At 42.1% G+C, this 27108-nt stretch overlaps 1 protein-coding gene across 6 annotated transcripts in view; it reads right to left on the bottom strand.

The window, feature by feature from the left end:
- Positions 1-521: 521 nt before the first annotated feature.
- Positions 522-27108, bottom strand: part of nedd4a (NEDD4 E3 ubiquitin protein ligase a) — a 33804-nt gene continuing 7217 nt past the window's right edge. The window contains exons 5-29 of one of the 6 annotated variants that reach the window (XM_076287707.1): positions 25777-25830; positions 21647-22780; positions 13571-13621; positions 13143-13204; positions 12818-12920; positions 11944-12107; positions 11023-11365; positions 10277-10348; positions 9492-9611; positions 8800-9222; positions 8194-8271; positions 7914-7968; positions 7763-7821; positions 5562-5627; positions 4868-5097; positions 4247-4368; positions 3996-4066; positions 3804-3899; positions 3619-3692; positions 3401-3461; positions 3195-3254; positions 3003-3110; positions 2688-2784; positions 2337-2409; positions 522-2193 (exon numbers count right to left, since the gene is read on the bottom strand). In XM_076287707.1, the coding sequence (XP_076143822.1) occupies positions 2091-2193; positions 2337-2409; positions 2688-2784; positions 3003-3110; positions 3195-3254; positions 3401-3461; positions 3619-3692; positions 3804-3899; positions 3996-4066; positions 4247-4368; positions 4868-5097; positions 5562-5627; positions 7763-7821; positions 7914-7968; positions 8194-8271; positions 8800-9222; positions 9492-9611; positions 10277-10348; positions 11023-11365; positions 11944-12107; positions 12818-12920; positions 13143-13204; positions 13571-13621; positions 21647-22780; positions 25777-25830 (3879 nt within the window). In that variant the 3' untranslated portion in view covers positions 522-2090. The other 5 variants (XM_076287704.1, XM_076287701.1, XM_076287705.1 and 2 more) reach the window with 5 other exon arrangements.

Raw genomic sequence — 27108 nt, forward strand, 5'->3', positions numbered from 1 at the left:
GTTGCTGTATGCCATCCTTCCCATTTCGTATGGGGTTCCCTCATTGGTTATGGTATACATGTAGAGTAAGTTTGATATTGGATGTTAATGTTATCAGATGTTGTCAGAGTATTTGGAAACTGCCAAATAGTGTAAGTGAATGACCATAAATAGGGATGTTCCATTGCATGTTGAATCACAACTGACACCTTTAACTTTTCCAGGCATAACAGTTCAGTGCATTTGCCAGTTACTTTGTGATACAAAACACCACCCAGTGGTCTAACTTGGAATTAAAACTAATATACTTACATTGAGCAAACATAATTAATTACATTTACCACTGCAAAGATTATAACACAGAGAACAACGAAGAGTCAAGTAAGAGTAGAAAATGTACAAGGTCAGAATAGAAACCCCTTCAGCTTAGATTAGAACCATGTTACACATAGCACTGTAAGCTATGAAGCACTGTAAACGGTAGCTTCCTAAGGCCCACAGGAGTTGAAACATTGCAGAATAAGCAAAAATTGTTAGTCAGATGAAGAGAAACTTTCTTTTATTCTTTTTTAAAAAATATGGCAATGACTTTGGCATGCCAGGGAAAAACAAATCAACAATTTCTTCAATCTAAATAAGGTACTTCCTTCCATCCTTTCCACACACTGATACAAAATGCACTTCTTGACAAGTCCAAATGGACAGATCTGTATAAATTATGCAATCTATCTCGACAACTCTTAATTATACAATATTTTAATGATATTTAACAATACTTTCTTTATTACAATTCATCTTCGATAAAAGCTTATCTTACAATTAAAGGCATTGTAATTTAACAGTCAAGGTAAATTACAGGTGAGGGAAAGAATGTGCTTAAAATCAGCAATGTTTACATGTAAACATTAACTCGTGTCAAATGTACAGGTCAAGCCAAGATACTTAACAGCAATTTAAAATAGCTGATTGGCAGAGATCAAGTAAGACTTAAAAAGTTTGTCCTTTTGTCCTTTCTTTTAAAAAAGTGCCTGAAATTCCAAAACGGCAAAACCAAAAGAAAACAAACTAAAAGAGTACAAAAGTAGACTAAAAGTGAAATAAGTCAAGCACATTTTGAGTCATCTGTAAACAGACAGCAGAGTGTAAACGTGTGTTTTTTGTAACAGGTCATACCAACCTATTTCAAAAAGGATGCTGTGGAGTAGAAAGCCATGATGGCACAAACCACAAGACTTTGTGCAGAGAGAGAGAATACAGCCGCCAGCATTACGGCAGCGAGAAGCAGCCCATCAGCTGAGATCACGAAACCGACACAACCAGCAACTGATTGTTTACTTTAAAGAGGAATATCCACTGACAGCTTCAAACAGAAAGTAGTTTTCAAGTTTAGGTCTGGTCCTAGCTTTCAAACCCACACAGAATAAAGTACTAGAAAAGAGAGCTTTGATACTATTATCAGGGAAAATAACTTTGATACTATCAGATCTTTTGATATTAACTGTGATTGTACATGTTGACAATATGCTTATATCAAACCTTACTGAAGGAATAATAGTATTGTATTACCAGAAAACCTGATCTTCTAAGAAAGGCAGTTGTTTATCTAAGCTAGTGCACCCACTTCACAAAGTGCAGCTTTCCCGAGATTATGTTTACATTGAAACATACAGAGATAATGATTACATCTGTATCTGTTTGCTGCAAGGCATAGTTAAAAAGCATCTACAGATGTTTCAGAATAGCATACATTTGATTTGTATACAGATATATATGTACATGGCATTCAAAACTGATTCCTGTAAACCTCCAAGGTGAGTGGTGATATATAGAGTTAAGATAGTGGTACACTCCCCTCTCTGCGCTCTCCAAATGTCTGAACAGCAGGAAGGGTAGAGCAGTGCTCAGGGCCCCGCGTCAAGAGTCTCACTGTGGCGGGGATCTGTCCACACATGCCCCCCCCACCAGCTCCCCTGTCTTTTAGTCCACTCCAGATGCCCCCCCCACCAGCTCCCCTGTCTCTCAGTCCACTCCAGAAGCCTTCACTTCCCCCCAGTGTCGCCACACAGACGTTTGCAATCTCCCAAACGGAGTCAGGCACAGAAGCAGGAGACTTAGTCCACGCCGTCAAAGCCCTGGGCGTTCTCAATCGCAATGAGCAGCTTCTCTCGCAGTTCCTCAAAAGACTCGTAGGGAGGCAGGTCCAACCGGTTGAAGCTTCAGAGAGACAGAGAGAGATAGGGAGAGATGGAGGGAGAGCAAGAAGGAGAGGAGGAACAGTTTAAAGGGAGATGTATGATATTGCCTCAGGTTAAGATGAATGGTGACTATTAGGAATAATAACATGCTATCATATTTACCATGTGTGAGCTCTGGGGAGTTTGTCTCGTGTGCCCCACTGTTCAATGGTGAACAACTGTGGGCCGTTGGAGCCTGTGGGTCCAGCAAAGGATACATATGACATTCATCAGGACACATCACATAACATTCATCGACTCTGCCCTACAAAGCCAAAGTGCAGTATCTGCGAAATTCGAAACTAAGAAAAACTGCTTTTTTGTTTGTCTTTCACACTGACTGGTCAACAAACCAGTGTTTATTCTTTTATTCTCTCACGTCCACAAATATTGTAGCAAAAAATAACACCTGATAAATGGTTTGTCTTCATAGGAACTCTCATTAAATAAGACATAGTGGCGAAGTGAACTCACCGTAGAGCTCGGCAAAGCCATTCATGGGCACTCTCGACGTGCCCGTCACAAACTGCAGCAGACGGATGCGCTTCTCTGCGTCCATCAGGAGCACCGCCTGTGCAAGAAGGGCAGGCGTTAAAGAGAAGCCCCGCTACATGCAGCAGGCCTGACCAGTACCACTCTGATCTCTGAGCCATTAGACACACTACACTCCTTCATACTAAGGAATCTAAAGCTGGCGTGCGGTGAGACTACTGTTGAGAATAGAGCCTCCAGTCTTTCTCAGTTGCTAGAACCTGGATGGATGAAGCCTTCACAGACGAGAGCGCTTACCTTCCAGAACCAAAGGATGACGGGGTGGTTGGGGCTGTAACCATTCTTGTACTTGGTGTTCTCTCTCCAGTCGTTCACGTCCACATCTCCCAGACCACACATTAGCAGCTGGAAGATATAATATTACTATTTTTTAATATTACTATTACAACGGCTTTGTTGATTATTATTGCGTTATTATAGTGTCAGTACCTCCAACTCATTTTCATCAAATATCTTGATCAGGTCCTGTGGTATGAGTTCATAAAAGCCCTGTAGAGAGAGAGGGCACAAGCACCTCAGACATAAACATAAGACAGAACATTTTCCATGGCAATTTCCTGGGCATATTTGCTGAGATAAAGATTAGTTGAATGGTGTATGCGAGCAAAATATTTAGACTGGACAGCAATTTTCACCTCTTTGAAAGCAGTCATCTGCTTCTGGATGCGGTTGACAAACCTCCACTGCATCACCAGACTGTTAGACACATCAAACAAGGGAAGTGTTTGTCATGACAAATGAGGAGACTGCTAAATTGTTACTGTGAAGCATTTGGGTAACAACGCCCCCTAGCATAGTTTAGTGGTGGGGTGACTATTGTGTTTGTCATCCACTAGGTGGCGATAATACTCACTGTATGTATTCCTTCTTGTTGCGGTCAGTGACGATGATGTCTGCACCTCCCGGAGTCAACTCATGCTGGTGAGTCTGGGGAATAGAAAGCCCATGTTAATGGAGGCCCCACACACGTATTCACCTGCACCACCTAAAACCACACGGTGTAGACATCAGCCTCTAGTAGACCGGACATATGCCCACCTGGCCAAAGAGCTCCTCATCAATAGTAAACCTCAGGTCCAGGTCTGTGGGGTCGTTTTCCAGAATCCACTTCAACGAGTTAAAGTACTCACTATCCTGTGGGGTGACATGAACACACACTTACACTTACACTCACACCAGTAACCCGGTACCACATTCTGATGTTCTACAGTGGAGTGCTGATGAACTCACCACAGACTCCATGTCCTGCAGTGTGATAGACTTCTGCAACATCATCTTGTAGAAAGGGCGGATGAAGAAGGCTGAGAGTGAAAGGAAAGTAAGACAGATCAACACCTTCATATCACACACAGATGTTTTTTAAAAAAAAGGATAAGCAGGCATCCTCTAGTTCGAGAGCTCATACGTGCCTAATAACACCCCCCCAATGAGCAGAGGGGCAACCTAATATTTGGCAAAAAAACACAGCTACCCAGACTTACCATCCAACAGCTTGCCATGGTAGACAGCCATGCCAGCCACACGGCCAATGAACTTGAAGTAGGACAGGTGGTCCTCATTACACAAGCCAGAGTTGGGGTTAATCTGCAGTGTGTAGTTATCCCTGCATAGGCACACAAGGAATTCCGATTATTCTCACGCTGCCATTTTAAGATTTACAAGCATGTCAAGAATTCAATATAATTGTTTATTTCCTGGTAAACATTTTATGAGTGGCTGTGATTACATAAATCCCCTTTTTATTTCTAAACTTCAAATAGTCATCACCCTCCTCCCACATGCTATTAATGATCGATCTATCTCTTAATAAGTGGATGAAGCAAGAAAACAAGCTTCACTCTGAGCATGTGGCTCTTCTCATGGCATTGTTTCTGTTTCTAATTCCAAGAAGATGCATTACACAAGACGGAAAACATGCCCAGTCCTAGATGAATAAGGGCTCATTGTCCACCGTTAGGAGATGAAACCAAATAAAACGCTGCTGAGAGATCGGCCTATTTGGCCACAGTCCTCCATCAGCAAATGGGGGTAACACACTGTGGAAATCAAAGACATACACTGTCTAGGTCTTGAGGTGAGATTAGCACAGAAATCACACTCACGTGGCAGAGTACTCAAACAGCCCATAATAGGGGTTGAACATTTCCTTGGAGATCAGGAAGAACCACTCCCTGGCCACCCCGCCGTAGTCGAGGCCTTTCTCTCCCTCAAACTCGACCCAGAGGCGAGCCTTGAGCACGTCGGGCCGCTTGACGGACAGGATGCGCCGGTAGGAGTCCTCCAGCACGGCGTTCCTGCGCAGCTTCATCTCAAAGCGGTTGGGGACGTCCACCTGAGGGAGGAGGGAGCAGGCAGGCAAGATTAAGACAGATACACAAAGGAGGAGGAAAAGAAAGACAAAGACAGAAAGAGGAAGAGGGATGGAAAAAAACATCCAGCGGTAAGCGGCGAACGTAATGCAACGCTCAGACCATACGTTTTAACTCGTTCCTAAGCAACACAAACGGTTTGTCAATTGAATACGCTCGCGTTGCGCTTTGAAAGTTGAACCAAGTTCAACGCTCAGCTTGTTCAACGCTAGCGTTACGCCAGCGTTGCCACCGTTCTGCTGCCGAACCATAGAGAACAATAAGAAATCTGCTGCTTGCCGCTGGTTAATGTGATCCCCGCCTTAGAGTAATCTATGCCTTAAATCATAGGTACTTCGCCATTTGATTGCTTCAGCTCTTGTGGCTGAACTAACAAAAAGTAAAATTAGGGTGGAATGAATTGCATATGTTTGTATGTGGTACTTACCGGTTTCTTCAACTTTTTCCGGAAATAGTCATACTTCTGCTTATAATCTCTGGAGTAAGGCACTGCCTGCAAAAGACAAATGCCGTAAAATTTAAATTAATTAGGAAATGTTCAGTTAGGATTGTGCATTTTCAGAACATCACACAAACTGTACTTTGACACCACAACCACTTCTAATCTGCTAAATGCCTAAACCTAACACTGGCCATCCCAGACTCCACATCCACAGCCTTAGATTTGCAGCCTTCTAAAATCAGCATCAAAGGGCTTGATTTATGACTAGTGTGAAAAAAAAAGATGCCTAGCAATTTCCTATACAGAGATCATTATCAATAAATAGGTTGAACACATTTTTCTGCATATTCCTCAGATGGAGTGCACAGGTTCTTAGGGAGCTCATGATTTGGGGATGCTTTCTGTGAAAAAACACCTATCGTAACATCCTCATGAGTACTGGCAAACTTTTCAAGCAAATACTGGTCCTCAAAGACCTCTTATGCCATTAAGTGGCAACTACCCTCTTTTACAGGTTTCAATAAAATCTTCCCTAACAGGCCTTCTAAAGTGTAGGCCTTCATGTACAGTACCCTCCAGAATTATTGGAACCTCTGCTAAAGTTGACTAAAACCGGTATAAAAAATGATCTGTTGGTGATTTATTGTAATCTCACAATGAAAACAATTAGGAAAAATCCAATTTCAATTTATTTAAGTTAATCAGAGTGTCTGGGAACTTTCAGAAGTAGTCCATGACTTTCTTTTTCATGAAAGGTATGGAAATAAAGTCACACAGAGGCTACTGTACATCCTCTAGTCATTTTTCAACATCGGAAAGACAAGAGAATACACTACATTTAAATAAAAAGAAAGTGTTTTGACATTTGTAAGTCAGAGAATGTCTATGACAACTATGTACTTTGTTAAAATGCCTATATTTACAGTTTAAACAATGATTTAACGGTTCTAATCATCTGGAAATGTGACAAACATGCTTGGACAAAGACCCATGGTTATCTTGCCCCCACGTACAGTACGGAGGATGGCAAGATGGTAAGAGGTAAGGCAAACAATTCCATAAGAACCACTGTGACCTCACTTCTAATAGATTATTTAGAGGGCATGTCAGGTAAAAGCCTGTCCAGTAATTTAATTACCAATGTAAACAGCAGGAGTTACTGAATGGTACAGTGACTTTGTCTGGAAGTGTGTTCTATTGTCAGATGAAATGAAAATTGCGCTCTTTGGCTAGAAACACTTTAGGTGTGTTTGGCGTACATAGAAGAATGGCTATACTGAAAAGAACCCCATGCCTAATGAGAATTATGGTGGAGCGGCTGTGCTATTGTGGGGCTGTTTTTCTTCCCAAAGGCCTTGGGAACTTCCTTAAGGTGCATGGGATCATGAACACCAAGAACATTTTCAAAGGAAATTCACCTGAACTCACCTGAACATTTTCAAAGGAAATCTGTCAATCTCTACAAAAACACTAAAAGTTGGTTATGATTGGATCATTCATCAGGTCAATGAACCAAAACAAATGTCCAGATCAAAACAAATATGGTTTGCTAAAGACAAAATCAAGCTTTGGCCATTGCCATCTCAGTCCCCTGATCTAAACTACATAGAAAAACAGTGGGGTGAGTCAAAGAGGAGAATACACAAGTGTGGACCTAGAAATCTGGACGACCTGGGGAGATTTTGTAAAGATGAACGGTCTTAAATCCCTTGCTTCATATTCTCCAACTTTATGGGGTGTCATAGGATAATATTACAAGCGGTTTTATTGGCAAAGGGAGGCTTAAGAAGGTATTACAAGTAGGTGTGCCAATAATAGGGAGCAACGTGTTTTTGTTAAACATATTTATTTATTTATGAGATTTTTCTTTTTCTCAAAATAAAATTGTTTCCCTTCAAGGTTGGATTTTTCCTAATTGTTTTCATTGTAAGATTACAATAAATCACCAACAGATAATTTTTTATACAGGTGTTTAGTCAACCTTAGCAGAGGTGCCAATAATTCTGGAGGGTACAGTATGTATGTATGTATCTTGACTTCTTGCCAAGAGCACCAAAATGTACTGGGTATCATCTATAACTTGTGCTTGAAATAGACTATGACCTAGTCTAGTGCATGAGATCATGAAGGAGTCTTTGCCAGGAAAATCCCCGGAATGAATAAACAATGCAGGTCATGTGACTTACTGGTCCTGTAATGGCCGAGTTCTGTAGTCTGGGATCTTCCCATTGGGTAATCTTAGTGTCTGTGGGAACAAAATATCAAATGTTTAATGGTCCATGTGGGGATTCCAGAGGCATGCTCAAACATATAAATATATGTTGAACATCTGCTTACTGTGATCTATGTAGAATATCCTCCCATCGCTGTGGACTCGCTCCTCCCAGCCAGGCTGAGGAAGGGACATCATCAACAGATTTCATATAGACATACAGATTTCATTTCATATAGATTCATTCTATACACCACACTAGCTCTGAGCATGCCATCCTCACACCCCCGAGTTCCTGTAGCCAGATATGTTCTAAGGTATTCTTCTACAGAAGAACTAATGTGATTTATGTTGTGTGGTACATGCGCATACAAACAGAAAGTGACTGCTGGAGCTGGGACTTACTGGTAATGGTCCCAGGTCACCAGGATCAAGTGAGGGCTGTTTCCTCATGTGCACAGGGATTTTCAGCCGAGGGTCTTCCTGCATGGAGTCATATAAACAGGAAGTGGGTGAGACAAACAGGAAGCTAGAGTGAATGCCATGGAACTGTACAGCAGAGAGATATGACAATAATGCCGTATGACTCACATATATACACACACACACACGTAACACAAACACACCCATATGCAAGGGCATGGTTAAGCAGCAGGGCAGCAGCTCAAAACAAAAGACATTCCAGGAATTTTGGCTGGTGCCAAACAAAACATTCAAGAAGCCAGGAAGAAACCTACAGTGAGTTTCCGTATGCACAAAGGACCTTGCTTAAAGTGAAATGCCTAATGCCAAGCTCAGCAATTGTTCTGTTCTTGACAATGTATATTCAGCATGCATCAAAAGTTGTGTTTGATTTGTGTTGTTGAACATTCTGATAACTTGTGCCTTGTTTGTTAGTTGCATGCCATATTACGCTTTATCAGAAATCAGTCATAGTCAGGAATAAACTCATCCCAACGGTCAGTTCAGTCAAGCCACATTGCTCCTCAGGTAACCATGTGGATGCCTCACCCATGTGGTGGTCTTTGTGTTGTGGTCGATGAAGAAGGGCCTTCCGTTGGGGGCACTGCGCACCTCCCAGCCGTTGGGCAAGAAGCCGGACTCGTAGGCCTGCTGTGGGCCGGGGGAGTTCAGCGGAGATGCCTCAGGAGAGCGCACGGACGCCTGGTGCCCGGACGGCAGGGACATAGCCGCAGCAGCCGGGGACATAGCCACCGGGGACGCACTGGCCTGAGACAAAGCTGCCGGGGGGACACCAGCCTGAGACAAAGCTGCCGGGGGGACACCAGCCTGAGACAAAGCTGCCTGGGACAGACCAGCCTGAGACAAAGCTGCTGGGGACAGACCAGCCTGAGACAAAGCTGCTGGGGACAGACCAGCCTGAGACACACCAGCCTGAGACAAAGCTGCCTGGGCCGCCTCTGAAGTCGTCTGCTGAGAGACAAAGATGAAGAGACAAACCTTTAGGTCAGAAGGAATGATCCAACTCAACAAAACATTTCTATATTCACAGCTGTGTAGCTTATGCATTATTAAAAATGTTGCACAATACACACTTCCTACACTAAACTAACAAGCACACATTTAACACATTACATTGACATGAAAAAATTTAGGATCTCATAAGAGAGAGCCATCTGTTGATGTGAGGCTCAGCATTGAGGTGAAATTAAGAACGACTATGAGCAGTTAGAGAGGTCTACCTGAATGAGTGGTCGCGTCCATGCAGTGGTTCTGTTGTTGTGGTTGACGTAGTAAACCCGACCCTTAGAGTCCCGTTTCTCCTCCCACCCTGGGGGAAGGCCCACAGATGTGGGCAGCAACTAGCGTGTGTGAAGAGAGAGACAGTGAGATAGAGAGAAAGAGAGATAGATAGATAGATAGATAGATAGATAGATATATATATAGAGAGAAAGAGAGAGAGAGAGAAAAGAGAAGGGAGGGAGGAGGGAAGGGAAGAGAAAAGGAGAGTGAAATAAGAGAGGGCAAAAAAGACAAGCGAGGCAAGAATGCCTGCTGGGGTGGTCTTAAAATAGACTAGCAGCCTTCAGTGGACAATATCCCCCTAAATCACTGGCAAAAGCTCAGATTCTCCCAGGAGCTGGATTGGATTTGGACGCCGTTTCCGTTTCAGATGAAAAATGGCCCAGACACGTTGCATCTGCAGGCTGGAAGACTATATGGGGCAGCCGCAGGCTTCAATCGAACAAGACAACTGCACACTCAGTATGCACGTGCGTGCACACACACACACACAAACAAACAAACACACATGCGTGCACACACATACACAAACACACACGCAAATCCTACAGTCTGAACTCCGGCCACCACAATAGTGTCAATGTGACAAGCAAGACTTGTCCTCGACAACAAGATGTTCAACAGTGAAATTGGTTACTTCGGACTGGTCGTCTCGGAATCAAATGAAAACAGTGAAAATAGGATCCTTCAGTGCACACAAATGCCAACCTGAATGGATACATACCACTGGGTGAACAGGATGTTCTTCTGCTGTCAGGGTCTGCCCACTTCCTCTGCGGCTTGAGCGGCCCTGTGGCTGCGCACAACAAAACAGAAAACAGGGTTAACCTCACACTACCACTACCACTACCTTTAGTTATAAGCATTTATCCTGGTCATTGTAAGTGCCATACACACATGCTATATATTGTTTTATTTTCAGTAGAGTCTAGGCTACCCAGATCTGCCACAGTTTCATGTATTAATACTGGCATTGATTTAATTTAGATTTTTAAATAATAAAAATAACAAAAGCGTATTATAAAAAATAGTATATTTTGACATTATCTCACCACTGCAAGCTGGCAGCTTGACTTGACTTTCATGCATCAGTCCTGAATCTGGCATTAGCATTCTCACTACCTTTAGTTATAAGCATTTATCCTGGTCATTGTAAACTTACCATTTACCATGTTCTATTTTTTCAGCACAGTCTAGGCTACCCAGATCTGCCACCATTTCATATATTAATACTTTCATTGATTTGTAATTCATAAAACACACAACACACAAAAGCGTGGGGCAAGTCGAGCTATATGAAGTTATTATTTTGCTATCACTTCGTCTGCTTTATAACCCAGAAGAATGCATCAAATGATAGCTCTGTGTCTCCTCTTTCATCTGACATGCGTGGCATATCTATCCGATCACAGGTTCGCGAGCAATTCAAACGAGAGTAATGGTTGTGCAACGTTGGTTGGTTGGTCTCACCGTGAGGGAGGTGCGTCTGTCGGTGGGTGTGGCGGCAGCGCTGGTGCTCAGGCGGCTCAGCTCGTCACAGAAGGAGTGGTACTCCATGGGGCAGCGCGGGGAGCAGGGGGAGCGGGGCGACGGAGGCGAGCGTTCACTGGAACCGAGGCCTGCGCTGGGGCCTGCGCTGGAGCTGGCGCTGAACAGGGCGTTCTCGTCCTCAGCGATGATCTCCCAGCTCTCGGGAGACTCGCGCCGCTCGCCTGACATCTCCTCGTGCTCCGAAATCTGCCGGCGGGTGATGAAGGCCCGCTGGGCTTCCAGGTGACTGTGCTGACGCTGCTCTGCCTCCACCTGGCTATCCCTGCAACAAACAAACAAACAAACAAAAAAGGGAAACATCAAGAGCATGTCCATTTACATCCATGACATTTACACCACTGATGAATAGATGAATGTTGTGAGCCCTCTTTATAACATCAATTAACTTGCAGATGTTTGCACAAATATGAGGTAGTTCCACTTTTATTGCCCTAGTACACTTCTATATCAATATGCCAAACTTGTTGTGAAGTTTAAATGGACGGTCATGTTGAAAATTATCGGTCTGATAAGAGTTCAGAGCAGAGCAAAATGCTTTTGGGTCTGAAATAAGAAGTGCCCAAGATGCCTTTACATTCAGACATAAGACAGTGTTTCCCATACATTGACTTATTTGTGGCGGCCCACCACAATATCAACATTGACCACCACACAATGATTTTCCAGGTTGTACTAAATTGTGCTTAAATCTGGTTAGCATCATAACCACGCTGCGCTAATTTGTTAAAAACTGTTGCATTCAAGTTAATTCTGCAAACCTACCACCACAAATATAATTGAATTATGTGGGAAACACTGTAAGAGCATGCACTTGGAGAAAAAGGAGGGCTGAGGACGTACTGTAAGATGGGTCTTTGCCACTGTGTGGTCCTGGTCTCGTGGTTGACATAGTAGGTCCTGCCCAGGTTGTCCTGCCGCTCCTCCCAGCCAGGGGGCAGAGCAGGCAGCTGGTGGTTGTGCCGAGGCCCGGACATATCTTGACCCTCCAGAAACTCCCAGCCTGGCTGTGGGAGGAGAACAGACGCTTGCTTAGTCCCAGCCCGGCATGCTATTTAACAGCTGACGCAGGGTCAAACCGCCCACCCCACTGCCACACGCCCTGATCTCAACCATTAGCCGTAAGCACACCACACTGAGCCCAGGCCAGTGGCTTTGTGGTAGCTGTGTTAACACCCAACCTGACTCAGCTCGGAAAAGAAACACGCAGCAGGTGGAGGTCAAGTATCATAATTGTCACGTGTGTGTGTGCAACTAATGGTACACAATGACTATGCAGCCTCTGAAGATGTATGATATGAGTGTGTTTAATCAGGGGAAAACCGATATTGCTGCCACAGGTCTTGCTAAGGAGGTCTCTGAAGGGTGTGAGGGGTGTAGAAGGGGATAAATATAGTTTGGCCTGCCGGGACACAGTGTTCCTGGCCAGTAATTACATTAAACCTGCTGAAGAATGATGACTGGCTGGTTTCATCAATAAGCACCTCCCAAAGATAGCAGCTATTCGTCAGAGACATGTTGCTTTCCAGTAAATTCTGGTTGGACAGGTCTGGCATGTCCCAGGTTCCTGGCTGTGAGAAACCTACACGCCTGATATGTTTCACGGCTAAATAGCTGAGCAGGAGCCAAAACACACATGTAACATGTGTCGGGCTGCTTCATTAGGACTGGTTAAGTGTGCCTATGTGGGGGAACGGATCAGAGGATGGGAGCTCACATCCAGGTCTTCATTCTGTTCGCTGGTGTCCTCCTCAGAGCCGCTGTTCTTGGGCAGATATGTCATCTTGAGACGTAGATGGCCCTTGACTCTGGATTTGTGGCTGCTCCCAAAGATACAAAAGCATAAATTATGGTCATGACAGGAGAAACACAGATAGCAGGTCATACATTACTCAGAATACACAGTATTTTATCATAAAGTCTTGATTATACGGCCCATATAACTAACAAACAAACAACCAAACAAACACACAAACACACAGATTTATATATAAGAAACACGCTCACATACACAGTTATAATGTAGCAATGAAAACACAAACCTTCTCGGATGAAGGAGAAAATCCTTGAATGTGTATGGTCTCTCTGTGTTAGGATTTTCTGTCTGAAATAAGAAACATGCTCATCAAATTCATTGATATTTTTAGGCACAAAACACACATCAGGGCTGTGCATGCATGGTTGAAACACTGACTGACAACATAACAATAATGCGGGTGTGAGTGTTTATTATGACACCACACACCAGGAATGTTTTCCCAAAGCTGTGTTTCTCCGAAGCTAAGTAGATACAATGATGTGGAACCAACCATTTCAGAAAACAAGGCAGTTTGAAGTCATAACACACACAGACACATTGTTCAAATCCAGAGGGAAAATATATTGAGATACTATGCAGAAATGCCATAATATCAATATATAAAACACACTGAAGCCAATATCACAGACAAAAAAATATAAATGAACTCACTGGTATTTGGTGCAGAGGCACATCCACCTGGCCCAGAAAGTCATCTCGAGTCTGAAAAAAAAGAACACACAAGGCACATACCGACACCCTTAGTTCGGTGTGTGTGAGAGAGAAAGAGTCTAGAGAAAGCAGATTGCTTGATTGTATACAAACATCACACATACTGTACTTGAACAGTTTTAAATCATTGGAATTTGGTGAAAGAGTATAAAATCAATGGCGACCTCCAAAGAGGAAAAGGCTCCGGAGCAGATTATGAAAGAAACAAAAGAGGCACGGAAATCAATCAAATCTGAAAGATGTCAGACCTTAAATCAAGGCCAAGTGATAATGAAAAATGACTGGCGGATCCACCCTGCTATTCGGATCTGTTCCACTACGTAGTAGTTTTTGTGTAATTGTGCCAGCAAACAGCTAGACAAACAGACAGACATACAAACAAATAAATCCTTTGGTGGAGACAATAATAAAACTAAAAAGCAGGACAAGTTCAGAAAGTAAAATCTGGCCACATCAAAACAGAAATCTGTTCTCAATATCCATTTCTCAAATTCTCAATATCAAATGGTTTAAAGGAAGCAATCACGGGAAGTCTCACTAGTGACCATTTACAATGTACTGTTTCAAATGGCATATACTAAATATCATAAAACACTTTCTCTGGGACCACAGAAAGATTTAAACAGATAAAGTTAAGTTGTCGTGTCATCTAGGACTTAAAACACTGAGGGAGAACTAAATGGATAATTAAAACCACACACCACATTAAACTAACACAAACCTGCCAGACGAAACCTTTCCTCTGCCAGACGAAACCCTGTTCACATACATATTCCACACACCAACAGCTACCCCCATTTACAGTCTCAACACTGTACCCCTAAACACAAGGTGAGTCAACATAGCTTCATGCTCTAAACACATTCAAAGCTGGCACCTGAGGCTTTCTGACCAAGCAAGAGCGGATTCATCACAAGCTGCCAAACTCAGCTGGTCAATTGGTGGGTATGACATGTGTAGAGGTAAAACAGTATCATTCGAGGAGACACAGTCATTATGAGAGACACAGTTAGATTATTGATAGTCTGGTTTCATGTTTCATTTCACCCAACTGACTAGATCAAACATAGACAGCTTTGTACAGATGAAATTGAGGGTCTGTGAAATACCGCTGTGAGAGTGGTCACTATGATTGTGACTATTTTTACTTCATTCACAGGAATTACATAACTCCCACTTATACCTCTCTGATATAACTCTGTTATGTTGCCAGATGAACACTAATTACAAATTCCCCAAACAAAACAATGCCTCTTACAAGCAGATAAGACATGACAAGCATATAAAAAAAGAGAATCACATCAAAACAGAAAACCATCACAATTAATTTAAACAGAAATGAACACATTACACATAACAATGTTATAGGACTGGAGTTTCCCTAACAGCAGAGAAGCTAGAGGGGAAAACACGCCAAGTCAGTGGCTTATGGAGGAAAATGGGTTTTAAACAGTTTCCAGCTGGTGCCATTCATTTCAGTAGCTGCCATTCGGGTTTCTCTCCAAAGCGCCTGACTGCCCTCTCTCAGTAAGCAAAAGCTTCCAATTAGCGGCCATTATCCCCCCCTTATTTAACAAAAACTTCATTCAGCAAAAATAGTGCTCCCAAAATAAGCTCAGCCAGAGAATGTGCCCACTTCCCCACTGCTCCCTTCTTGTGACAATCCAAGTTGGGTTTTTCCCTTTTTCAAAATCTACACTGAAAGGAAATTCCACAGATTTTCAAACAAAAGTGCAATCAAGTGTTCTTAGTCCTCCAAGACTTCCACCTCATGTTGCTCCCCCCCAGGAGGACAGTCATTCATCTGAGAAATTGAGGTCAAACCACAATAAAAATCCATGAGCACAGACTGATGCTCAAATATAATACAAATGTTTCCTGGCATGATGAAATATTTCAGTATTTTGAGTATAAAACCATGTAACTCCATATTTACCCTCCACAGAAATATCATACTGTATCTTCCTTCTGAATACCCATAGACGCCAAGTAAAATGTAAGGACAACAATCTGAATTGTTAAGAGAAACATTTCGTAAGAAAAAGCAAATGCTGGAAACTCATGGTCTCCAAAATTAAACTATTAGAGATGTAAACCATTACGGATATTCATCCTCACGGATAGTTGACACTCCTTAACTAGACTGCATTTCCGGCGGGAACTGCGAAAGTGTGCTTGCCCTGGTCCGGTCACCAACGTGAGCAGACAGTGGCATACGCTATGCTAAACCTGGCTTGATCCAAGCATTCTAACAGTGCCTTTCAGTGTTGGGCAATATCTCAAAAGCTCTAGGAGAGGGCTATTCAACTATTGGCTTGCCCCAATGAATAGCCCTGTGCCCCCTCTTTCATCTGATATGCTTGCCATATCGATGCGATCACAGGTTCGCGAGTAATTCAAACGAGAGTAATGGGTGTGCAGGTGAACGCAGAGAAGTATAGACTGTAAATGTGATGCAATTTGATTTAATTTCATGATTTTTTTATTTTCATACTTGACCGTACAGACAAGTGTGTAGTCTCGTTGGAAAGCCCCACTTCTGCTCTGTCATGCAATAAAGGTTTCATCTCGCTGCGATGAACAGTTCCGGAGCAATGTAACAGAGAAGAAAGGGTGTTTTTTGACGCACTTTGCGTCAATCGGGTTTTAAGGGTTAAGGTCTGGGGCAGGGATTTGACATTCTGTGACTTCTTCACTGAGGGCTTGCTTAGCAGCACTGTCCGCTTTCTCATTTCCCCTCAGATCAACATGGCCTGGGACCCAGCAAAAAACTACACTCAAGTTCTGGTTCTTTAGACATTCTAGTTGATCAAGCTCAGACTTATTCTTACTACTCTTATAATGTTGTTTCTGCACTACAATGACACTGTTTCCACACTGCACATAGCTGTATGTTATGTACATATCTGTTATATATTTGTCATATTGAATATCCATATTTATTCTGTTTTATTATATTCTGTTAATACACTGCATATATTATTATTTCTACTATTAAAATGTTACTGCTACATCTACATACATTATTCTACTTATTGTATGAGGTAACTGCTAATACACTGCACATATTTATATTTAATTCATATTCTGTAAATCAACTGTATACTACTGTCTACATTGCACTAAATTTCTTGACCTGTCTCTGTATATTTCATCACCTTTCTATACTTTGCATCACATTGCATGCATACTGTACATGTATCACAGCTAAGATCTTTGGTTGCTATGAAGGCCAGTCATTCTAAATGGATGGTTGATATGGCCAAAGGCCAGTTCTATCTCTGTCGTTGTCAAGCGTGCATATCCTAACCTTAACTTATTTGAAACATCTCTATTTTACTTAGCCTACTTCCATACAGTGAGTCCCATTAAGAAGTGGCCACTTCATTCCTTCGCTCGGAATTGAAAATATGTACACAGTCTTGTACCTTTGACTTTTTTTGGACTTTCTCTTTGTTTTTTCACTCGAAATGATATGTTGTATGCTCATGAGTTACGCCGTAGCTGATTATCCTAAGACATGCTTTAAAACTCTTTAGATACGGATTTTTCCAAAACGTCAATGGGAGAAATGAATGGGAAATTTACTTCCGGAAACTAAGCTCTCTCGGAAGAGGGGCGGGACTGTGATGCTCTATTAAAAGTGTACGTGTGATTATGAATGGATGTGTGTGGTTTGCAATTAGAATAAACAAGAAATAACATTTCCAATAATTTCCCCATGATAAATTACATAATATTTGCACCTTCCTTACTTGTGAAGCTCACACTAATTCCACCGTATTTAATGAAATGTAATACAACGTTGCCTAGCGTTCAGATGTATTTAACATTAACGTGACATTTCCTGCTTGTTCTTTCGTCAACTCGATGCTTTGAGGAAAACAATCTTTTTATCATAGTTCCCTCTTCAATGAGCGATTACCAGCTCGTTTTTGTAACAGAGATAGCTGTTTATTGTCCCTAGGTTTACAGAAACACCTATTCATATTAATACGTATGGAACGACCACTGCGGTGTCTGTCTCAAAAGGCCTAGGCGCAGGAGCTGGCCAAAAATTAGGGAGACGGGAAGAATAATAAAACTTAAGAAGAACAATTAGTGTGCGGCTTTGCAAGCACACTTAATTAACCGTTAACCGATAAGAAAATGTAGGCCTATTTAGAACAGATAAGTGACCTCACCAGAAAGTTTAGAAATTTGAAGTGATAAGCAAGAAGTTGCCAGACTTTTGTGCGATGAACAAAACAGATGCACATAAACAGCAGCTCCGACAGCCTATATTCTGTGTTATCATGGAAAATATAGTTAACAATTAACTAGTTAACTAATTTGTTAACAGCCTAGGCACTGGCACCTTCTAATGTGTAAACACGTTAGAGTGCTGCAACGAAAAGCAGTTCCGGTATCAGGTATATTTAATCTAATTAATGATCAACAGCCAACGTTTTAAGAAAATGGAGAGTTGTGATGTTCAACATAATAAGACTATAGCATATTCCAACGGACTCACTGTTTCTTATTCAGAAATAGCAACATGTCAACATGCCGTGGAGTTGGTCTTGTAAGCAGACTGTGAGACTTGCTAAGGAGAATCCCGGCTCAGATGGTACTAAAGTCAACGGTATGCAAAGATAACGCCTAGTGGCCAGCATCGGGAAACGTGTCTGATTAGCTCTCCACCAGTCGAGAGGATTTGTATGCAATGAGGGGGAATGGTCTCTCATATCGTTCTGTTCTCAAACTTTTATCTTTTTTTTTATTAACCATTTAACTGATCGTGTTATGAACATCCCTATAAACCATAATGCACAAGTGCCATATTTAGAAGTCAAATAAGAATATGCATTAGAGTTTGTTTAGATTAACCCCTCAGCTGCCAAACAGGCCACACCCAAAGTTTTAGGCATGTGGAATCATGCCATTTGAAACCCTTTCCTCTAAAATCTGTAGTGACGCTCCATGCTTGTGTTGGCATCATAAGAGAGCATATGGGTGCTCCACAACCTGGGCCAAGTATTTTTGTGTAACCTTGATAAGCAGCAGTGTGCCTATATTTAGCATGTTCAGCCTATTCAACCAAGACACATGGACCTAAAACTCAAATCCACAACAAGGTTTGATGGAGATTTCTGGTGTTTGGTATGTACACATACCAATATCACATGACCTATTGGAAAAAAATGATCGGAGCTAAGGGTCAAATATGCTGGCAGATGGGCATGATTAACTTTAGGCCACGTCCATAAAACCTGCATCCGGACACAGACTACGCAAGAGTATGGAATGATTTATCTGCATGTTGGCTTTACATTTATAAACAAGAAAATCATGAAATCCTCTTAACTCATAAGATCTATTATCTTGATAAAAAATGATGCAGAAATGGTTCATAGATAAATATCATATCAGAGTTCATAGCCCACACTTTGTTAATTAATTCCATATACAGTAACAGGACACCTCAGTGGCCCATATCCCTTATGTTATTACCACAAGAAGTTCTTAACACGTTATTGCAAACTATGTATTTTATTGTAAATTACTGATACACGGATTGCCCAATATCCCCACTGGCAGGGTTTACGGGTTGAAAGGAGGCTGAATAAGCCTTCTTCACTAGGACCTACAGTAGTACAGTAAATACAGGGGTTTGTGGGGCAAGTGGCTACGGTGTCCATACCATGTTCAAGTGCCCACGGGGACCCAAGTCATTTCCCAAATCCATATGGAGGATAGGTGTAACGCACACCAAGACGAGGTGCTGGCTGCCGGTGTGTAAATCCAATGAAAGAGAAAGAAGGTGCCACACTCAGAGTTCATGAAAAAAATGTTAATCGGCGATAACACTTCGGCCTACACCAGATCGCATCAGATAGCATCGCTCTCTCTCCCACTTGCTCCCTGTCAATCTTCTTCACGGTCCTATTATTTGTGGTTATTTGTGGACATTTTGCATCTTGGTTGTCGCACTGTACCACATGGAAATAAGACACTTTTGCAGGAATTAACTATTGTGGCCAAGCCATTATTTATTGTGAATACTGGACTGAATTGGTTGCAGTACTACTGAAAGCAAGAGAGGGAAAATGGTATTGGATTGGTATTGATAGATACTCAAGTTTGTGGCTTTGGTATTGTACATGAAAAAGTGGCATCATGCCATCTCAAGAATATACCATGGCAGTTACTTGATCGAATAGAGTGAGGTAGGTCATTTCACTACAAGGTAACACTAACAAAAAGAATATTGAATACCATCTCTTACTGTGGAAAGCAGGCAGACACAGTGGGACAAAGTGATTGAGCTTTCCTAAATCTCTATACGGTGCATTGCACACAATGAAGACCAATTGATATTGCAACAGTCTGCTTGATGACTATTTAAAACCCAGTATTCAACATGCTTATTCACCAATTGTTCTTTATAGGGCCATATTGGGGTCCAGCTGTTATATAGATTTGTCAGTAGCATGTAATGTATTATGAACAATATAGGCCTTTACATTGTTTATAATGGTTTATGGATGCTGGATTTAAGTAAAGTGTTTTTGTTGTTGTTGAATCTTCTATAGTACAATTAGGTGGTAGAAGCTGAGACGCACTGGCAAGAATTTAGTGGTAACGAAGGAAACGGCATGGGCTAACTGCTGCTGTAAGCCATTCTTGACAAGCTGTTAAACAACAAAAAAAAAAGGGGGGGGGACGGGACATGAGGCTAAGGGAATGGTTCCTGACACCTGATGCTTTACAAACATGGCCAGGCTGGGGGACCCACCAGCAAGGGGAACACACCACCATTTTACTGCAAAAGGCTCCAAGGCTCCCAAACATTCCCCCCTCCCCCATGATTGCCCGGGCATGCAGATGACTGGCATGGCTGAGCGCTGCGCTTGTATCATGTTGTTGAACTTCAATCCGCAGCTCTGAGCAGTGCTGCAACAGGCCAGACTATCTGGAGTCGGAGGGAATATTTTCGAGGTGCTTTATTTTTAGTCAGAGGAGCCCCCCCACCCCTGCCAACTTGAGCTGTTATAATTAGTGTTTGGTAAATACTTAAAGCCATTACTGAAAGTGTTAACAGAATAATAAAAAAATAAATCCAATTGAGTTGAAACGAGTGCAATGGATTTAAAAATGTCAGTGATGTAGAGGGTATCTTTCTACATCACCTTCATTTGGTGTTCTTCTTTGCTCTTTCAACTTTTTGCATCAACGCCAGAACCTTGATACATTACTGTAATGCAACTGAATACCTCTGAATGTTTGTCCACATTGGGCTTGTTAATTACATGACTTGGCTGCTACAACCTTCTCAGTTACTGAATTTAGCTCTTGCTTGCAGAGTTGAGTCTTATGGTAAACACAGTTACATGCGCAAAGCAGAGGTTGTGACAGAGGGAGATGGCATTATCATATGGCTCACAGTGTTTTGCTCAAGCTAAGGCCTTTTTTACTCAACAACACGTTTCTGAATATTCTTTAAGCATACCTTTATTAATAATCGTTTCAGGGATTGAACTACAGACTTTCTGTTCTAAAAGAACAAGGGGAAAATGAACTGATAATGTTTCAACACCAAATAAAACAAATTAATACAACTTAAAATGGAAGCCATAGCCTTCAAGAACTCTCCTTTATGTAATCTAAACCAATTGGCTAATTGGGCTATTTAGACATTGATATGTCTAGTCTAGAAAGTAGAGCAAGGTATGGAAACCCTAAAGACCAGTTTCACATCTATTTCAGTTTATCTGGCATTGTATTTTGTCTGTGCTATGGACGGGCCCAATGCTGATCACTGTCAACAGCTGGTAGCTTCTCTATTTTGAAATCTGACTCTCATCACGTTCTTCGAAATGGATATAGGGGTCCTAAAAGTTTAACATGAAATAGACAATACCTGCTGTTTCAGCAGTAAGTCTATTTATAAAATTTGCTTCCAAAGGATAATGACCAACATGCTGGCAGTGCAAATCTAATTTAATACATGATAACAGACGAAAAAAGGCTTACTAATGTGTTTCCTCCAGCGTTGGTCTGAGAGTGATCCCTTTTTTCATTAGAGTTCATATCCATTGAGGATCCAGTGTTTCCTACCCTTGGTCCACGGGACACATGTATGTGAACCTGGGGAGAGCCATTCTTGAGGCTACTGTACGCTGGTTTGGAAAAATGGCATGAAATCCCTCTGTGTACCAAGGGCACTTCCAGAGAAATGCTCCGCTGAAACGCATGATGCCATCCCTTTTCTTCAATTATTTCACCAGTATTTACCCACACATTATTTGTCTTCTCTGGTAGTTTGGATGTTGGCAACAAGCAAGCAGAAGTACTTCGATAAAGTTTTACGGTCCCCGACTCAGGTTTATCAATGGGCTTCAAAGCCTCATAATGGGTGTTGCCTGAATCAACATTCACCATTGCCTCGATTGGATTCTCTTTTGTCAAAGGTGCTGCCCACTGGTTGGCAAAGTGCAGAAGTACACTAGAGTGCCTCTCTGTCCGCTCCATGTGTGTGGATTTATCCTCCGTCTTGCCGCAGTCATTCCGTTCTTCTGGCCTCTCCAGCTGAGGGATGCTGAAATGTACAATGGGCCTTGCGTCTCTGAGCTCAGCTGACGCACAGCTGCTCTTGGACAGCCGCAGGCCGCTGAGTGCCGTGGCGACAGATCCTTTGGAGGTCGCTTGCGGGTCATCCTGTGCGATGTCGCTGGGAGACAGCTGGAGTTGGTGAGAGGTTTGGTAGGAGCCTCGTGCTGGGGGCACCACAGGCAGGGCTACCGGGCTGACGGGGGAGGCTGGTGGCGTGTTACAGGGGCTCCGTGGGAAGATCACCAGCGAGGAGCAACGCCGCAGGGGCACCCGGGTCTTCCGCCGGAGTGCACTCCGTTCACTGGCTTGTGCCCCAGTGCCCGTCACCGCCTTCCTCTCAGGCAGATCAGGTTCAAATATGCTGCTGCTACTGCAGTAGCCAGCGTCGCTGATCGTGCTACTGCTACACGACCCCCCGTCTGAGCTGCTCCCCACGCCACCCTCGCAGTCAGCCTTCTCCCCATCATCGCCTGCGCTCCCCTCCAACTCTCCACCCAACCGGCTGGGCTGCAGGGAGATCTGTAGAATGCTCTTCTTGTTCGTCGAGCTGTTAACCTTGGGTATAAATACGGACGAGTAGCGCTGTAAATTACCGTACTCCGGTGACAGTGGAGGCAAAGCCAGGGCCAGCTGCCCTGGAGTCACCTTCATGTGGACCGAGCTGTGCGCCAGACTCTCAGAAGGACTGCGGGGAGAAGCTCCCAGACCGCTCTCCTCACCATGACCACTACAGCTGTCTGACAAAGGGTCAGTGTTGCTCCTCCTCGACGCAAAATGCAAGCGGAGCCGGCGAGCCATGCGTCTGACTCTCTAATCCCAGAGAACGAGTAGATAGGAAGACATGGCAAAATCTGCTTGTGTAAAAAAAAAAGCAGAAGCAAAGCAACTGCTATGGGTCCAGCACGGTGATTAGAATCATTAGCGGCAACACATAGTCAAAATAGCTCCTGTGACAACCTACATTCTTGTCGTGGCTGCTGGGTGGCTAATGGCCAGGGGAGGTCAGATGTACTCTGAAGGAAAAGCACCGACTCCTCAGAAGTGCACTGTCCCCTGTGGTCTGCCTCTTTAAGGAGCAGGGGGTATATTCAGCCACCTAGCACGGCACTGAGGCAGCCACTGAAAAGAGAGCACACAAACACACACACACACACACACACTCTTCTAGCCCACCACAAAATCCACTCCAACACCAAAACCACAGAGTGTGGAAATTCTACTTTCAACAGTTTCGAAAGAACAAATCCAGCAAACCAGTTCCTCCCTGTCTGAACACTATTTTCCTGCCTCTCGGTCTGGCACTTGCTCACTTGGAAGACTTCAGTGGCACTTCCAACAGCGGCTACGCTTCTACGGTTTCTCCTGCGCGACACCCCTGCTCATATTTTTACCCACTGGGATAGAATTACAGGAAATCAAACAGAAAGAGTTTCAGCATAATTCTATATCAAACAGATTGATTTTTCAAATCACATGTACACTTAGAAACCTGGGAAACAAGGATTTTTTGGCAGAATGTATGACACTATTATTAGTCAGTAGGACCTGCTAACATCAGCATCAACATTTAGCCACAGATAAAGCTGTAAACCATAGAGAATGAGTCACCCAGTCACACAGAGTAAAACAGTCCTAATGAATATGTAGCAGTAGAAAGATTTAATTTATAATCAACAAGTGATTTTCCAGCTTTCAGGTATCCCATGCTCACAACGATAGTGCTACATCACATGTTATTTGACACCTTATGTTGCATCAAATGCTGGTTATGATGCCAGCTTCTCTGTCATTAACATTCCATGCCATCAATCAGAAACAACTGCTCTCAGCTAAGCTATTCTGGGGGACCAAGGTGCAAAGGAAGGTAGACTTAACTAATTGTTTAGAATGGCCGACAAACATGCACATATCAAGTCATGACTGGACTTTTCTCCAAAAACAAAACTAATTTTAAAGAGAATATTTTATTTAATATTTAATAAAAGGGTAGGGTATTTAGTGACCCCTTTCAGAGACAGTTAAAATAATCTGAATGGTTTACCAAGATACCCAAGCATGTTATATGACCAAGTACCAAATCAATACAGTTCAGTTCCTAAATGGAAAGGCATTTGTTCCATGTCCACCAAAAAGCATTTCATTTTTTAAATGAATCAAATTAATCATGGCAGATTATGTGGCACAGTGTGATGTGATTACTGGGTATAAAAGCAACCGAATAACCCCTGTGCAACTGAATCCTATGCTACAACATTGATGCCGGCAGCCCTGAGTATTACTATGCTGTGAAATACAGTGAGGCTATCGAAAGTGGCACTTAGAATGCAACATGTTTGAAACCTGAGAAAGACAAAATGCCAGTTGTAGACTCCCTCTATAATACAGCTGTTATTATTTCTCTTAGATTCCAGTCTTGATTTTTTCCTTCCATGGCCAAAGACAACAAAAATTTTTGTTGACTTTGATTACCAAATCCAATTTTATAGAAATGAAATGAAAAGTGAATTGGTCTTTCCAAATACTCAATGGGACACAATCTTCTATACACTCAATCACAAAACAGCATATTTTATATAGCAGTGTATAATATGACAACTGCATAAAGTAAGAGAATAATGCAAGACTGAAATGAAATGATTGAACATATTTCCATTCCAGAAAATGGAAAATATTTTATATTTTAATAAAAAAATATTTTACTCCATCTAGTAAAAATCTAAAATTAAACTAAAGTTTGTGGATGAGGTGGCTGTACAGTGTAGCAACGCCAGTTTTTGTAATCTTTATGTTGGCTCATTTAAGCAAAGATGAGAACTGATAAAAAGTATGGTTAGGTGAATACAGGCTACTGTAAATCCATTAAGAAATGTCCAAATAAAGCCAGATGAATAATTCTCAACTTTATTCACTTGGGCACAGCGGCAGTCTCAAGGTGAAGTATTCGAGGTATGCAAAAACACTTTTCTTAAAAAATATTTTTAAAGTAACACCTGCACGGTGGTAAGCTTACTTATGTTGTACAAACATTTCACAAGGGTGGGCATATAGCTTGTGTATAGTTCCAATACTTGCATGGAGGTGAACTTACTAATTCATGTTGTAAACATTTCTATAGAGTGGGGTGGGCATATAGCTTGTGTATAGTTCCAATACCAACAGCTTCAAATAGGTATTTTGTTTGAACTCAGTTTGAGTCATTATATAAGAAAAGTAGCATACTGAAATTGTAGAGGGAAAATTTAAATTTTCACTTAAACCAATATAGAGCTCTACAAGTATACAAAAATAAATAAAAAAAGAACAATGTCAAGCTTAATGTAGTCTTATAATCTGTAAAGGATCACTTTGGAGTTTTGCATGTGTGCTGAAATGATGAATGGGTTGGTTGATTGAGTATGGGTTGGGTTATGGTTAAAATATTTGTGCAATTTATTCAGAAATAATTCTGTATTTTGTGTGTTTTAATGTGATTCGTGTGTGATGGATGTTCAAGATTATGAGGGTGATGTGGGTGAGACAGAGGCTACTTGTATCATGAAAAAAACACTCACCAGACGATTCTCATCAAACACTTCCAAAAGTAGTCGATGTTTTCTGGGATGAACCTAAAAACAGAATGAAAAGGCTATCAACATCAACATGCATCGACTGATTTATTGTAGCAAGCTATTATACTGATTATTCAGTATAAAAATGTGATTGTGACAGTCATGAAACAGTGTAGTAAGGATTCATTCTAATACAATTCCTACACAAAGTGCCAAATAAGGTGATCTGGTGAGGACACAGCATGATTCAGACCAAACATAATTATAAGGTGCCTTGCTATAAACAACTGAAATGCAAGGATAACATTAGCACCAGTCAAAGGTATCCCAAGCAGTCTGGCCAGTAAATAAGGTCAGAGTTTGTGAGTTAAGTCATAATCAGGTTTTAGCAAGAGTGCTAACACCACTGATTCAGAGCACCTTTTAAAACACTAGAGGTGCCCCTCATGCGTAAACTCAGGCTGGTGCCCAGCTTCTGATTTCATTCTGGGGGGCTCTCATAACCCACAAATGGCTGGTGACTCATGTCAGCGTGCAGCAGCATGCAATCAAAGCACAGTCATGAACAAAGATAGACCTGCAGTAGATGCTACCGTCATTTTATTCTAGGCTAACACACCATGTGCAGAGACAATGTAGGCCATGGTTGGCTTTTCATCCACGTCATTGACATTTTTTTATACACATTCATTCATTTTTGGCTACACAAAATGTGTGGACATTTCCATCAGCTGTATTGTGTAAAATAAAAAACACTACGCTCTCCTGATCAAAAGATCTGGGATCAAAGGGTAAGGTTGTCAGGGTAATTGAAAACACCTGATAAGTATGCAACAAATATGCTAATGATAGATAGAGAGAGAGAGAGAGAGAGAGAGAGAGAGAGAGAGAGAGAGAGAGAGAGAGAGAGAGATACTTTTTATTGCCACACAACAATGTTGGTTGTATTCTTGTTATATGATTTAGCTCAATCCAGTGAAGAAATAATAAAACAAAATAATCTAATAATAATAAATAAATAAATTATTATTTTAAACCTTACACAAGCCACACACACACAGACCATTGTGTGTGTGTGTGTGCATCCGCTTGCCCTCTAGTGACACATTCCTCTGACCCTGTATTGGATGCTTCAGCTGTATTCCTATGTAGTACAAATATGTTTAACTTCAACAAATACGTTTATTCCTGACAAGGAATCCTACACAATACACCGTGGCTGTCCTAGCTTGGCAGTTCCTCCTCAGCCCCTCACATGCAAATGAGCGATAGAAAACCGATTGGCGCAAATGAAAGCTAACAAATACTCCGATCCGCCACTGACACTACATTATA

This window comes from Alosa pseudoharengus, unplaced genomic scaffold (assembly GCF_046254945.1).
Source record: "Alosa pseudoharengus isolate Yale_2024_CS ecotype anadromous, Long Island Sound unplaced genomic scaffold, YU_APseudo_1.1 YU_APseudo_1.1_scf_16, whole genome shotgun sequence".
Taxonomy (NCBI): domain Eukaryota; kingdom Metazoa; phylum Chordata; class Actinopteri; order Clupeiformes; family Clupeidae; genus Alosa; species Alosa pseudoharengus.